Source organism: Phoenix dactylifera, chromosome 1 (assembly GCF_009389715.1).
Source record: "Phoenix dactylifera cultivar Barhee BC4 chromosome 1, palm_55x_up_171113_PBpolish2nd_filt_p, whole genome shotgun sequence".
Taxonomy (NCBI): Eukaryota; Viridiplantae; Streptophyta; class Magnoliopsida; order Arecales; family Arecaceae; genus Phoenix; species Phoenix dactylifera.
The window spans coordinates 556,237-569,273 of NC_052392.1; the positions used below are offsets into that span (position 1 = coordinate 556,237).

Below are 13,037 nucleotides of genomic sequence, written 5' to 3' on the forward strand. Positions count from 1 at the left end.
TAGAGCTATATGAATTGCCGTCTTCACCAAAAAAAAAGAAAAAAGAACGTAATTATCCTACATGGTCCGAAGTAGATATATTGCAAATGCTTCTTGGTCCTGAATCTGGGAGGAGGATCTTTTTTTCTTCACTGTTGTTGTACCGGCGAGGTTGCCAAGGCTGTAGGTGGCCCTGAGCCGTGGCTTTTTTTTGTCTTTGGCCCATTTTTCAGATTGTAGAGGGCCAACTACGTGTGAAGTTTGCCTATGACTGGCTCTCCGTTTAACCCCTTCGTTCCCACCTTTCTTTTATGTTTTTCCTCAATGCTTTGTGCATTTAACATCATTATCTTAATGGAATGATGGCGATTTTCACATTTTCTCAAAAAAAAATACTACAGATATTGTTGTTTAGAGTTTCATGCTTTCTAGAACTTGAAAATGGTAATATGCAATTCAGTCAATTCAATGAAAAATAGAAACTTGCTTGGCTGCACGAGTCCATCTGCTATGACGAGTATAAACTCTATTTTCTCAATGTGAATATAAATTATATTTTTTTTATTATGCTAAGTTGAGGGTGAGCCTTAATATAATGGTAAGATTACTCCATCATGATGTATTATAGGTTCAAAATACAGAAATAGCCTTTTTCATGTGCAGAGTTAAGGTTGTATATGTCACAACCTAAGCCTTCCCCCCAAATGGTTAGCCGAAAGGTGTTATTTAGATTCTTTGGTCATATGTATGTATCCAAAATCTACCTAGTGCATAACCGATGCGGGACTAAACACACACTCGTACAGATCCTCACATACTTTTTCGTTTAAGCCTTGACATCCTCGCTAGACTAATGGTACAAATTCATTCAAATCTAATCACAAGCACCACAATCAGCCCATGATCAGCCTCAATAGGCTCATACTGCAGTGTCCTCTAGTCTATGTAGGCTATGGGTTGGGTCCGCTCTGATACCATATTCATATTTTCTTAAATTATATTTTTTTGAATCATACATGAATAAATTGCTAAAGGGCTATAAAGAGTTCATAGTCTATAATTAACCCTTTAATAATAGAATAATCATGAAACTATTCTTTTCATAATAAAAATATAAATTTTCATAATTTAGAGTCCATAATTCATTAAAAGTCTTTAGCATTAAAACATTCATAGAATCAATCTTTCATAACAATCATAATTTTCATAATGTCATATGCTCGATCCTTAATTTTAAGAAAACATGATATCATCAATGTTTAATATTATTTTCGTATTTTCATATAAATCACAAGCATGGAAAATGTGTGAAAATTTTGAAAATTAATAAAAAATGTCAGGATTACTTAAAAGTTTGAAAAGTAATAAGGAGTATAAAATTTACTTACTGAGCAGTGTAGCTCATATTTTTTTTATTTTTCTCTCTTTTCATATGAATAGAGTCACTGGGAAAGTGGGAATAAAGGATGGTTCAAATTTAGAGTTCGTGCTAATAAGCTTAGCGATTTTGTAGAAGAATTTTAGTATTTTAAACTAACTAGAATTTGTGCTTGATGACTTTCTGATTTTAAGGATTATGGATTTTCGTATTTATATTTGGATTTAGATGCTCTGAACCAGTATTGGTTTTATTTAATGGATGATGAAATTGAACTTTTATTTATTATATTTTGTTTGTGATGGATTTTGAAACTAAGATGTAATAGTTGGCTTTATGTTATTATGGACTACACCCTTCGGTAGCATGGTCGTGTTATGTCTCGAATTTAGGGCGTAACAGTACATATCTAACCCTCCGAAAATTCTGCAATGATAGAAGCCTTATGCATTGGGCCACCCTATCCAAAAAGTGTATTGTTGCCCAGCTGTGCAGCCCAAGAGGAGGGGTTAATTAGATTTTTCAAAAATCTTTAACTAATAATGCAGCGGAATTGAATGCTTAATAGATGAATGATGATTTCAGCAAATATGTACTAAGTAAACATTCAAGATATAAAAGCAAACAAATACAAGAAATTTATAGTGGTTTGGTGACAAAACCTAGTTGATTTTCTCAGGCAACATTACATTCTTGGCAGTAATAGATGCTTATCCAGAAAGCTTGTAACCAAAGGTTATGTCGATCCAATGATGAACTTCTCGTGATACATGATCGCTTTCCAATGCAGTTCGATGTAATGAGATAGATTCTTCAGGAGATGCAGCCCACGATGGCACAGCCAGATCACTCATCTCAGAATGGATAGAGGAGAAAATTTGAGGGTCGCGGTAAAACTCAGGAACGCACTCATCTGGAGTCCACTGGTAAAGCCTTTGCATTTTAGATGGATGCTCATTAGGCTCATAGACAGAGCGCACAGCAGAACGAAGTATTCTCAAAAGCAGCCTTCTGGCTTTGTAACTGCAGACTGCTAATTCAAAAAGGCATTCATCAGAAACATGGTGGGGAATTTCTGATGTTGAATATGTGAAATCCAATTGCTCATCACCTTTTGCCAACCTCCATTTGCTCTTCTTGAGGTCCCTCCAGCCAGCATCAGAATTTTCATCTGGCTTTACACTGAAATCTATGGCCCAGGGCCTGTATGAAATGTATGATCACCCCACCTCCTCCCAGCTAATCTATTTAAGATGAGAAGGTATTCTTAGTTGCTAAATTGACCTCTCCACCGCCGCTTGAAATCAGAATGCCAATCCACAGACACAAGGACAATTCTCCATGCAGGAACATTGTCACGCCCCGTGCTCGGAGCGTGACAGACGCCGCATGCCCGCACGGCGGACCGTACAGGAATGCAAGGCAACTGATCATATCAAAGCAAATACAAATGCTTAAAATTAACTTAATTATTTAAGTTATTCAAAGCAATCTTATGAAGTTTCAAAATAGCAAATGTCAACATAATTCAAATGTCCAAGCTAATCTCGCTAAAATTTCAATAATTGAGCAAAATCTTCCAATATCTAGTGCACTCCCCAATCCTGTGCGATCAAGCTTTTAGATCTGAAAAATAGAGAAAATATAATAATGAGCTACACTAGTTCAGCAAGTAACATAATACCCCAGAGTGGGGCCAAAGCATACTAGTATTTAATCAAAGCACAAAATAATGACTAAAAAATAAATCACAAATAATATATTTTTTTTTCTTTTGAAATTTGCTAAGTGTTTTCATAAAAACTCTGACATCAGAATTCCAACACAAATAGGCTATGGCCACATAACCCAGTGGCATGGATTGCACAAAGTGCCTAACACCACTATTATTAACTACAGATGGTACGATGTCCAAATACCACTATTCTAATCACTGGTAGTACGGTGTCAAAATACCAATTTCTCACAGATACAAATCAACAGGGCCAACGAATAATCCCCATTGGCGAAGCCAGAACAGATCATAGCCATGCTGAGAATACATACATATAAAAATAGATTTCATAAGTTGCCCAGTCATATTTTACGGATTTCAAAGCATATAATATAATTTTCAAATGAAATTTAACATGTCTGACCCATTTTACTAAGTACAAAACATATCTGAAAATTTAATCCACTAATAATTATTTTACCAAATAATTTAAAAAATACACTTTGAAGCATTAGGTTACTTACCTCTTCACGCTTAAATCCTATTTCAGGTAGGCAGATCAGGTTCACCTATTTAAATATCATTAAATATAATTATTTTTTTATTAATTTCAGAGCTAAGTAAAACCAAATATACTATTGGGCACGACCCAATAGGAACCAAAATGACTGAAGTAGGCCCAAGTTGGGCCCACAACGGGTACGATCCTAATAGGGCCCAACACGGTTGAAGTGAGCCCAAGTTGGGCCCACAATGGGTATGGCCCATATGGGGCCCAACAAGGCTGGAGTGGGCCCAAGTTGGGCCCACAATGGCTACGGCCCAAATGAGGCCCAACAAAGCTGGACTGGGCCAAGTTGGCCTATAAAGGGTACGGCCCAAATATGCCAACAAGGCTGAATTGGGCCCAATTTGGGCCTATAATGAGTACGACCCATTTGAGCCCAACACAGTTGAACTGGGCCCAAGTTGGGCCCATAGTGAACAGGGCCGAAGCTTGGCCCAGTTCGGCCCACGATGGGCCTCCTTCCCCATACTCCCACGGACAAGGTAGGAGGAACCGAGAGGAGGAAGAAGCTGACTGGGTGGCCAGCCTAAGTGGCCGGAGACTGTCGCCCGGTCGACGGCCAGCCGACCGCAGTGGCGGCCGGCGGCCACCGCGGCGACGGGCAAGAGAAAGAGACCAAGAGTGGTCTCAGTTAGGGTTGAAACAGGGGAAGAAATCAAGGCTATTTTTGGCAATGGAGCGAAGGCATGGAGGAGGAGGACTCACCGGCGAGTGGTGGAAGGGAAATCTCGGCCGCGACTACTCGATCCGGTGGTCAAGCGGCAGCAGCGGCGGCGCTTTCCGAAGGGGAAGTAGATCTCAAAACAGGGGAATGCTCGGGTGGTGATGGTGGTTGGCAGTAGGGCGCACACATCTGCAGCAAATCTTCCCATAGCTTTCGGGGCTCCTTCACTTGCAAGCTTAGCAGCATACTGAAGGCGATGCCCAGTTTTAGCCAACAGCTGAAGTGGAGAAAGAAACAAATATGCAGACCTGACTGTTGGAGGAAAGTAATGCGACTCCAGAAAACATTTCGCTGATGGTCTCCTGGACAGAGAATGAAGCACTGAGAGGCAGTGAAGCATCGGATATTATGATGCATAAAATACTAGAGATACTAACAGGATGAGCTTATCTTGAAGGAAATATTGTACGGAAATAATAAAGAGAGACACACCGTGGTTATTACTTCATTTCATTTTCCTTCTCCCAATATGGGAGTTTAGTTCTCCCACTTCCATTGTGAAAAATCACAGTTTCAGTGTAAGAGATCTTCTATGTAGTCAAGAGTCCATCTTAATTGTTCTGTTTTACCTAATCCAATATTATTTCAGAGCATAGTTCGTAATCACCGAATGTCAAATACCTCTTCCAGTCCCTCTGGATGGATGCTTCAACAAGAAGTGCAACGTGTGGAGGCAGTTCCTGCAATGCTCCTGGTATGATGCCATTTTCCTTGTATGCAGCTAATGAAACAGGGTCAAAAAGTGGCCTGTTCAAATAAAGTTCAGCCAGTATGCACCCAATGGAGAATATGTCCTCTGCAAGATCTTCAGAACATACTCCCAAAGAGGATGCTTTCTGTCTCCAGTGCAAAAACTCTTGAAAGCCTATTGAACCACTATCATCAGACTCAAAATATTCAAGAAGACAACCTAAATTAAAATCAGATGGAATTGAGGGAGCACAAGAAGGTGATTCTAAATTCTCCATTTTGAAGGCTCATTTAGTGGAACTTCCATGGGTGAAAAATTCTCAAAAAAATTTTCTACATAATGGTAGCTTGGATTTAAATAGCGTGCAGATTCACAAAATAAAGAAGCTTCTTCTACATCTTCCAAGTAACCAGTTCCTGAAGGGAGATGATCCTGAGAAGTAGAGTGCAACCAACTGGCATTATCAGAAGACATACGTAAGTTTTTCTCATTATCATTTCCTCGAACTTGATACTTATTGCATGATTCTTCATGGCTATGATAACGAGAGTGAGGTACCGTTCCATGGCGCTTAGGATGTGGTTTCATAAAGAGCTGTCGACGCCCCATAGATTTCAGCATTAATGGATCAGATGCAGGCAACATTACATTCTTGGCAGTAATAGATGCTTGGCCAGAAAGCTTGTAACCAAAGGTTATGCCGAACCAGTGATGAATTTCTCGTGATGCACGATCGCTTTCCAATGCAGCTCGATGTATGAGATAAATTCTTCAGGAGATGTAGCCCATGATGGCACAGCCAGATCACTCATCTCAGAATGGATAGAGGAGAAAATTCGAGGGTCACTGGAAAACTCAGGAATGCACTCATCTGGAGTCCACTGGTAAAGCCTTTGCATGTTAGATGGATACTCATTAGGCTCATAGACACAGCGCACAGCGGAACGAAGTATTCTCAAAGGCAGCCTTCTGGCTTTGTAACTGCAGACTGCTAATTCAGAAAGGCATTCATCAGAAACATGGTGGGGAACCTCTGAAGTTGAATATGTGAAATCCAATTGCTCATCACCTTTTGCCAACCTCCATTTGCTCTTCTTGAGGTCCCTCCAGCCAGCATCAGAATTTTCATCAGGCTTTACACTGAAATCTATGACCCAGGGCATCACCGTATGAAATGTATGATCACCCCACCTCGTCCCAGCTAATCTATCTAAGACAAGAAGGTATTCATAGTTGCTAAATTCACCCCTCCACCACCGCTTGAAATCAGAATGCCAATCCATAGACATTGGCAGCTTCAAATCAGCATAAATAGCTTGACAAGGACAGTTCTCCATTAAGCAACATGCCCTCGAACAAGCAGGTTCTTTCAAACTCAGGTGACCTTTCAGAAGACACATATCGCTCACGCTCAGCCATGACCAACATGAATCGGTTAACTGGATGGTGGAGGGGCATATGTTTCCATGAGCAACCCCCAAACCATGCATGTTTGCTGAAGCAGAAAGCACCTGATAAATTAAAAATCTAATGTGCCAATCTGAGTTCAATGCCTTGGGGCTATAGTGCAGAACATTTTCCAGAGTGTATGGAGCCTTAGCATGCAATAAATAATCATATGAAGGTGTTTTCAGAATACCTAAAACAGGGGCAATATTAGGATGTCTCGCACTGGTAGAAATAGTGCTCTGGCTGAATGCAGGAAAACCAACTAACTTTAAAAACTCTGTACCATATTCCCCAGTTAATTTTCCTTCCATTAGGAGATTTAGGGATGAAATCACAAAGTCTTCAGTCTATTAAGATGTATATTTGCAAATTAGATCTTTGATTGTGGCAGAGGAACCCCTGCAAACACGAGCAAATGGACTCAATGCAGAGATCACTCTTAAACATATTCTCTCTCTTCTTCTCTCATCTCTTCTCTTCTCTGTTCTCTCTCTTTCTCTCTCCTTTCTCTATATTCTCTCTCTTGTTTCTCAGTCTCTCTCTTTATTTGGATTAATTGTCTCTCTCTAGTTCTGCTCTCTTTTCTCTTTCTTGCTGGACTTTTTCTCTCCACGGGACTTTCTCTCTCTATCTGGACTTTCTCTCTCTACTTGACTTGTGAACCAGATACATTGATGATCCAGGATGACCTGTGTTATCGACGGACAAAATCTAGACCCTGGCTGAACCTGACCTGAGATTCTCTCTCCTCTCCCTCGTTCTCTCTCTAGACATGCTTAGGGATCCTAGTGTAAGCTTTGTTTTTTTTGTTGCTTGGATCCAAGTTGACCCAGTTTGGAGATCCTGAACTGTCCCGATACTTAGATGGTAGACCGGCCCTTTACCTCGGCATTGTCAAATCTCTTTGGAATTTGATCATCATTAATCTTCATTGAGTCACTTAAATTATATATGATCTTGATCACTTTAGTTCACCTTATTCAGGCCGACCCATACAGTCGGTTACCACCACCTGATTGACATTTCCTTTCATCCATTCTGATTTGGGTATTAGGTCGTTTTCAAATAGTGTTTAATTTTGACTTCGCTTGACCTCTGACATGATGATGAAATTAATGATATTTTAATTATATTAAAATAGGTGCACCTGACCCGTCTAGTTGAAGTGGGATTTTGAAGTGATAAGAGATAAGTAACCTAATTCTTCAAAGTGTTTTTTCTAAATTTTTGGTAAAATAATAATTATTTGATTAAATATTGATTATAATATCTATTTTATACTTTGTTAAACGGATCAGGATGTTAATGTTATGATTATTTTAAAATATATTATATGCTATGTTATGAAAAATATGACTAGCAAATCATGAAAATTTTGTTTTATAATATGCATTCTCAGCATGGCTATGATCTGATCTGGCCCTGCCAATAGAGATTATTTGTTGGCCCTGTCGACTTGTAATCTATGAGAAATTAGTTTCGACACCGCACTATCAGTGACTAGAATAGTAGTTTTTAGGACACCGTGCCACCGGTGATTAAGAATAGTGATTTTTGGTACTTTGTGTATTCGGACCCATACCACTGGATTATGTGGCCATAGTTTGATTTCTAATTTCTAATTTCTGGCATTTCTTATGAAAACTATAGCATATTTCAAAAGAAATATGCATTATTCGAGAAATAATTTATTTTTTAGTTACTATTTTGTGCTTTTAACTAAATTATTTGGTGTGCTTTGACCCTACTTTGGGATATTATATTGCTTACTGGGCTAGTATAGTTCATTATTATATTTTCTTTGTTTTTCAGATCCAGATGCATAATTGTTCGAGACTTGAAAAATGCGCTAAATCTTTTGAAGATACTTTCAGTCATTAGAGTTTTCGCCAGTCTAGTTAGAATATTTTATTTGATTTTTGTTCGTAGTTAGGAATTGTTAACTTATGCCACTTAGAGCTATTGCAAGAATCATTTGGATAAATTTTTGATTAGAGAAATTTTTAGAAATTATTATTGCTTTGATATAATCTGCAGCCTTGCATGCTTGTATGGTCTGTTATATAGATATGCGGCATCTGTTCCGCTCTGAGTTTGGCGCGTGACAATACATCTTAGACAAGAAGAAAGAAAATGGCAGGCATATTTAACACTTATAACTAACAAGATCAACTAGTCCAACACAAAAATATAGGATTGGTGGAACATATGTTATCCTCTATGTTAACCAAAAGGAACTAAAATAATGAATTTATGGCAATTTTAAATGAATAAAGTCGTACAGATCTTGTGAAACCTATTTGAAATTTAAAATAACCACGTCATTTCCGCATCCAAATTGAGAGAAGGTACCATATGGCAAAGACAGCAGTTATTTTTAATCACCATCCACTTAGTATAGAATGGTCAATTTTACTACATATCATGCAGCTCAGAGATCTTAATTACTTAAATTACACCAGTCCTTGACAAACATCTTTTAGTATTTTTTAGTAGGACTTGGACACCACTGTACCTCACAAACAAAAGAAAAAGAAAAGAAAATCCTGAGGGTAACATTAAACCATTCTAACTTTACAATATTTTTTTTCCCTATGTGATCGAGTGAAATCTCTAAATGGACAGTAAATTCTTTTATGTCACTCGAAAACCGGGACTTCAGGAATCTTTAAAACCAAAGGGTTGATTTGTTGGTGAAATAACTCAGTTTTTTGGCCGAAGACATACTCCCATGTGCACCTTTATTTTAATATGTTTTAGTATTCATTTCAAGTGTCCTGTACACGCATTAGAGAAGTGGGTTCCTTGCTTTACTTGTTGGGGTGGTTGGCAGTGGGGCCCGGGTGGACTGACTGAGGGGTCTCATATGCTATTTCCCCTCTTGTGGTGGCCCACCTACATGATGGGATTGAGGAGAACTTCTTTCCCACAGATCAAGGTCTCTCCTTCTTGGTCTCACACGTTCGACCATCCTCCAAAATCTTCTTCGTCTGAGTAAGAGAGAGGGAAGAAGATATGGCTGAGTCTCTGGTTTCCAATATCGTGTCTCAGCTTACCATCACATGTCTCTGGTTTCCAATGGCTGAGTCTCTGGTCTCTGGTTTCCAATGGCTGAGTCTCTGGTCTCTTGTTTTTGTCTTCTTTAGTTGTCTTTTTTCTCCGCAAGACAGCTCACTGGTTGCCATCACATGGCTGTGGTTAGGAGTCCATATTGCATCATTTTCCAACAACGATAGAAGGGCCTCTTAATGCAATAGGTCATGTAGATGATAACTATAATAAGTCTTAAGTTCCATAAGTTAAAAGAATAGATGGAATCGCATAAAAAAATGTTATTGCTGATATATAATCTTAATCATCAGATGTTAGGAAACTGGCAGTTACCCACATCACCCACTAAAAGAAGAAAATAATTACAAAAGATCTCCTAAACTCGTAAAATAAGAATCTGAGGGTTCGAAAGACAGTATGAGGCTTAAAATCAGCACTACTGTTGCTCATATTGGTCTTTTTTGCTCCTAATTTGGTATGTTCTTTCTAGATTCCATGAATTTCATTCCATCACTTGCTGATGCTGAGTCTAACCTGTGGAGATGCAATTTTCATAATCATACCATGAGTCATTTAGTTATTCTACTAAATAATAAAATATGATGATTGATCCATCTTCATTTCAATGCTAAAGGCCTTATCATGCATACGATGGGATGTGTATATGGCGATCCTAAAATATCATTTAGCTGTTCTACTAAATAATAACATCATGAGGATTGGCTCATCTTCATTTTGAAGCTAAAGGCCTTATCATGCATCGGATGGCATGTGAATATGGTGCGCTTAACATGTCATTATGACAACTAAGTCATCTATCATTCAAGCATGCATCTCAACTATCTTCTTGGAAGTTGAGTTACAGCAGTAATCATTTGCATCTGAAATGTTATAACCCATATATGGACTCCCTTACTGATTATTAGTTGTCATATCGTCAAGTTTATTAGCAAAGCCAAGCGGCCCTAATAGCTTAGCCAAACATTTGATGCTATAATGATGGGAAAAGTTTGAAGCCGAAGACATGATCCTGGAAGGAAAAGATGCACCAACGGTGCCTATTGGCCATCAATTTTTTGCGATTTTGCTCTATATTAGCGATAAAGTGCCTGATAAACACCATTTCGCCATCAAATATTAGGAGGACAACACAAGGCTTAAGCCATGCAAATTTTTGTTAAAACAACTAAAATTTGACACCTTAATTTCCAATAATCTTTCCATTGTCAAAGTTGACACCTTAAGTTATTTAATTATAATAAGGTAAAGATTGTTTTACATCATGGATTGTCATAAATAACCTTGGCATTTGTCGTATTATTCTTATTGCATTATCGATCGTGTTGGGCACGGAACATCGACAAGTCGATAGGACTATGTTGATCATATCCCCCGGCATGTAATCTACATCCACGCAAGATGGAATAAATGAAGCTCATATGATCGATCAACAACTTGAAGCTTACTGCATTATGAGATAATTCGTTTACTGCATGCACCATATTACGGTGCATCCCCGTCGTTTAATATTGTGCACACGATACTATAGTGCCAAAAATTCTACACACATCAGCACGTGAAAATATCACACCACCTCTCTCCAACGACTCTTCTTTCCCATCCCTATCTTCTTGTACTCATCTTTGGAAAAGTCGATCGAGCACGCCATCGATGACTAATTCAATAGTGCAGCAGCCGTCCACACCGTCGCTGACGAATTCAATAGCGCAGTTGCCTCCCAAGTACTAGTCAGTGCGTCTATAATTCAAGGGGTAATTAATTCCCCACCCTCCAATAAAGGCCCCGCTATAACAAAAAGTTCAACCGGTCTTAAAATCTTCATTTTCAAGATTGAATTCATTGTCGGTCTTAAAATCTTCATAATTGAATTCATTTTCAAGATTGGAAACTATCTCAGATACACAACTTTAAATATTTCAGAACTGTAGCTTTGCTAGGACGTCAATATAAGAAGAAGGCGGAGCCATTTCGCTCAACTGTGTCAAGGGTCATAAGATTAAGTAGAAGTACCAAACCTTAACAATATGTCTAAGCAGAGGTGACGCTATGTTTCCCAAAGCTAATTCATGGATTTGAGCTTATATTTCATGCATGTATACTGGTTAATTTCCAGGGAACTTGGCGCTAACAAGTGGTAACCATGACACGCAGGTTGGAAGGCAAGGTGGCCATCATCACTGGCGCGGCCAGTGGGATCGGGGAGGCCACCGCAAGGATCTTCGCAGCCCACGGCGCCCTCGTCGTCATCGCCGACATCCAGGACGAGCTGGGCGCCGGCGTCGTCGCCTCCATCGGCCCGGACAAGTGCAAGTACAAGCACTGCGACGTGCGCAGCGAGAAGGAAGTAGAGGAGCTCGTGGGCTTCGCAATCAAGGCCTACGGCCGGCTCGACATCATGTTCAGCAACGCCGGGATCTCGGAGAAGATAACCAGCAGCATTCTGGACGTGGACTTCGACGTGCTCGATAATGTCATCGCCGTCAACGTCCGCGGCGTAGCTGCGACGATCAAGCATGCAGGGAGGGCGATGGTGGCCAGCGGGACACGAGGATCGATCATATGCACGGCGAGCGTCGCGGCGACGAGAGGCGGATACGGGCGGGCAGTGTACACAACGTCGAAGCATGCGATGGTCGGGCTCGTGCGGTCGGCGGCAGCGGAGCTTGGAAGGCATGGAATACGGGCGAACTGCGTGTCGCCGGCCGGCGTGGCGACGCCGAGGGTACAGAACTATACTGGGCTGAGCCAGAGTCAGACAGAAGAGTTTTTCGAGGGCATGATGGTGTTGAAGGGAGGAGGGCCGTTGAAGGCAAGTGATATTGGGGAGGCTGCACTCTTCCTGGCGTCCGACGAGTCGGCGTTCGTCACCGGACAAAACCTGATCGTTGATGGGGGGGTGACTGCTGTTGGTGCGACCCCTCCAGTCCCTGCAGCCCAAGTGAAATGAAACGATGCACTTTGAGTGCTGCGCGCAAAGTGTAATCAACCGATGGCATGCCTTATTAAAATCATAATAATAATATAGTAATAAAAGCCAAGGCTTGCGTTGCTTTGGATTATTGGGATTAGAGTTTAATTTCGTTGTTTTGAGTTTGCAAGTATTATAATTAGAACACTGGCTTGGACCCAGGTGGCTTAATTTGCAGGCTATGAAGTTGGATTTTTGATAAAATCTTATTTGGAGGAGAAAACTTATAAATTATAGAGTACTGCGCGTTCCCAAGGTAAGGATACGATGGTTGGTATTGATCCATCCCAACTTCTGAGAGAGAGAGAGAGAGAGAGAGAGAGAGAGATCTGTTGTCTTCAGAGTTGGTGGATAGGGAGTCGCGGAAGCCGAGGTATGATTCTAATCAGGTCATGTCACTATAGAAAAAATTAGTTTTACCGACGTTTGTAGCAATTTTCAATCTAGCACCAAAATTTTACAATCGCTCGTCGTTGTACTGACTGGCCTACGAC

At 40.1% G+C, this 13,037-nt stretch overlaps 2 protein-coding genes across 2 annotated transcripts; one reads left to right on the forward strand and one right to left on the reverse strand.

The window, feature by feature from the left end:
• Positions 1-4,333: 4,333 nt before the first annotated feature.
• LOC113463699 (protein GFS12-like) lies at positions 4,334-5,331 on the reverse strand. The gene is made up of 2 exons (XM_026810222.2): positions 4,985-5,331; positions 4,334-4,665 (listed from the first exon to the last, which is right to left on the reverse strand). Exons 1-2 carry the CDS (start codon positions 5,329-5,331, stop codon positions 4,341-4,343), a joined length of 672 nt encoding a protein of 223 aa, XP_026666023.2. The 3' UTR covers positions 4,334-4,340.
• Positions 5,332-11,502: 6,171 nt separating this feature from the next.
• LOC103700412 (short-chain dehydrogenase reductase 3b-like) lies at positions 11,503-12,714 on the forward strand. The gene is made up of 2 exons (XM_039119496.1): positions 11,503-11,613; positions 11,727-12,714. Exons 1-2 carry the CDS (start codon positions 11,600-11,602, stop codon positions 12,520-12,522), a joined length of 810 nt encoding a protein of 269 aa, XP_038975424.1. The 5' UTR covers positions 11,503-11,599; the 3' UTR covers positions 12,523-12,714.
• The last annotated feature ends 323 nt before the right edge of the window (positions 12,715-13,037 follow it).

What these genes read in the sequence shown, in the direction of transcription:
- LOC113463699 (XM_026810222.2), bottom strand. Translation starts at nt 5,331, where the DNA reads ATGGAGAATTTAGAATCACCTTCTTGTGCTCCCTCAATTCCATCTGAT. An exon ending in ATCCAGAGGGACTGGAAGAG is followed by an intron (nt 4,666 to 4,984) that starts GTATTTGACATT and finishes TTCTCTGTCCAG; the next exon opens with GAGACCATCAGCGAAATGTT.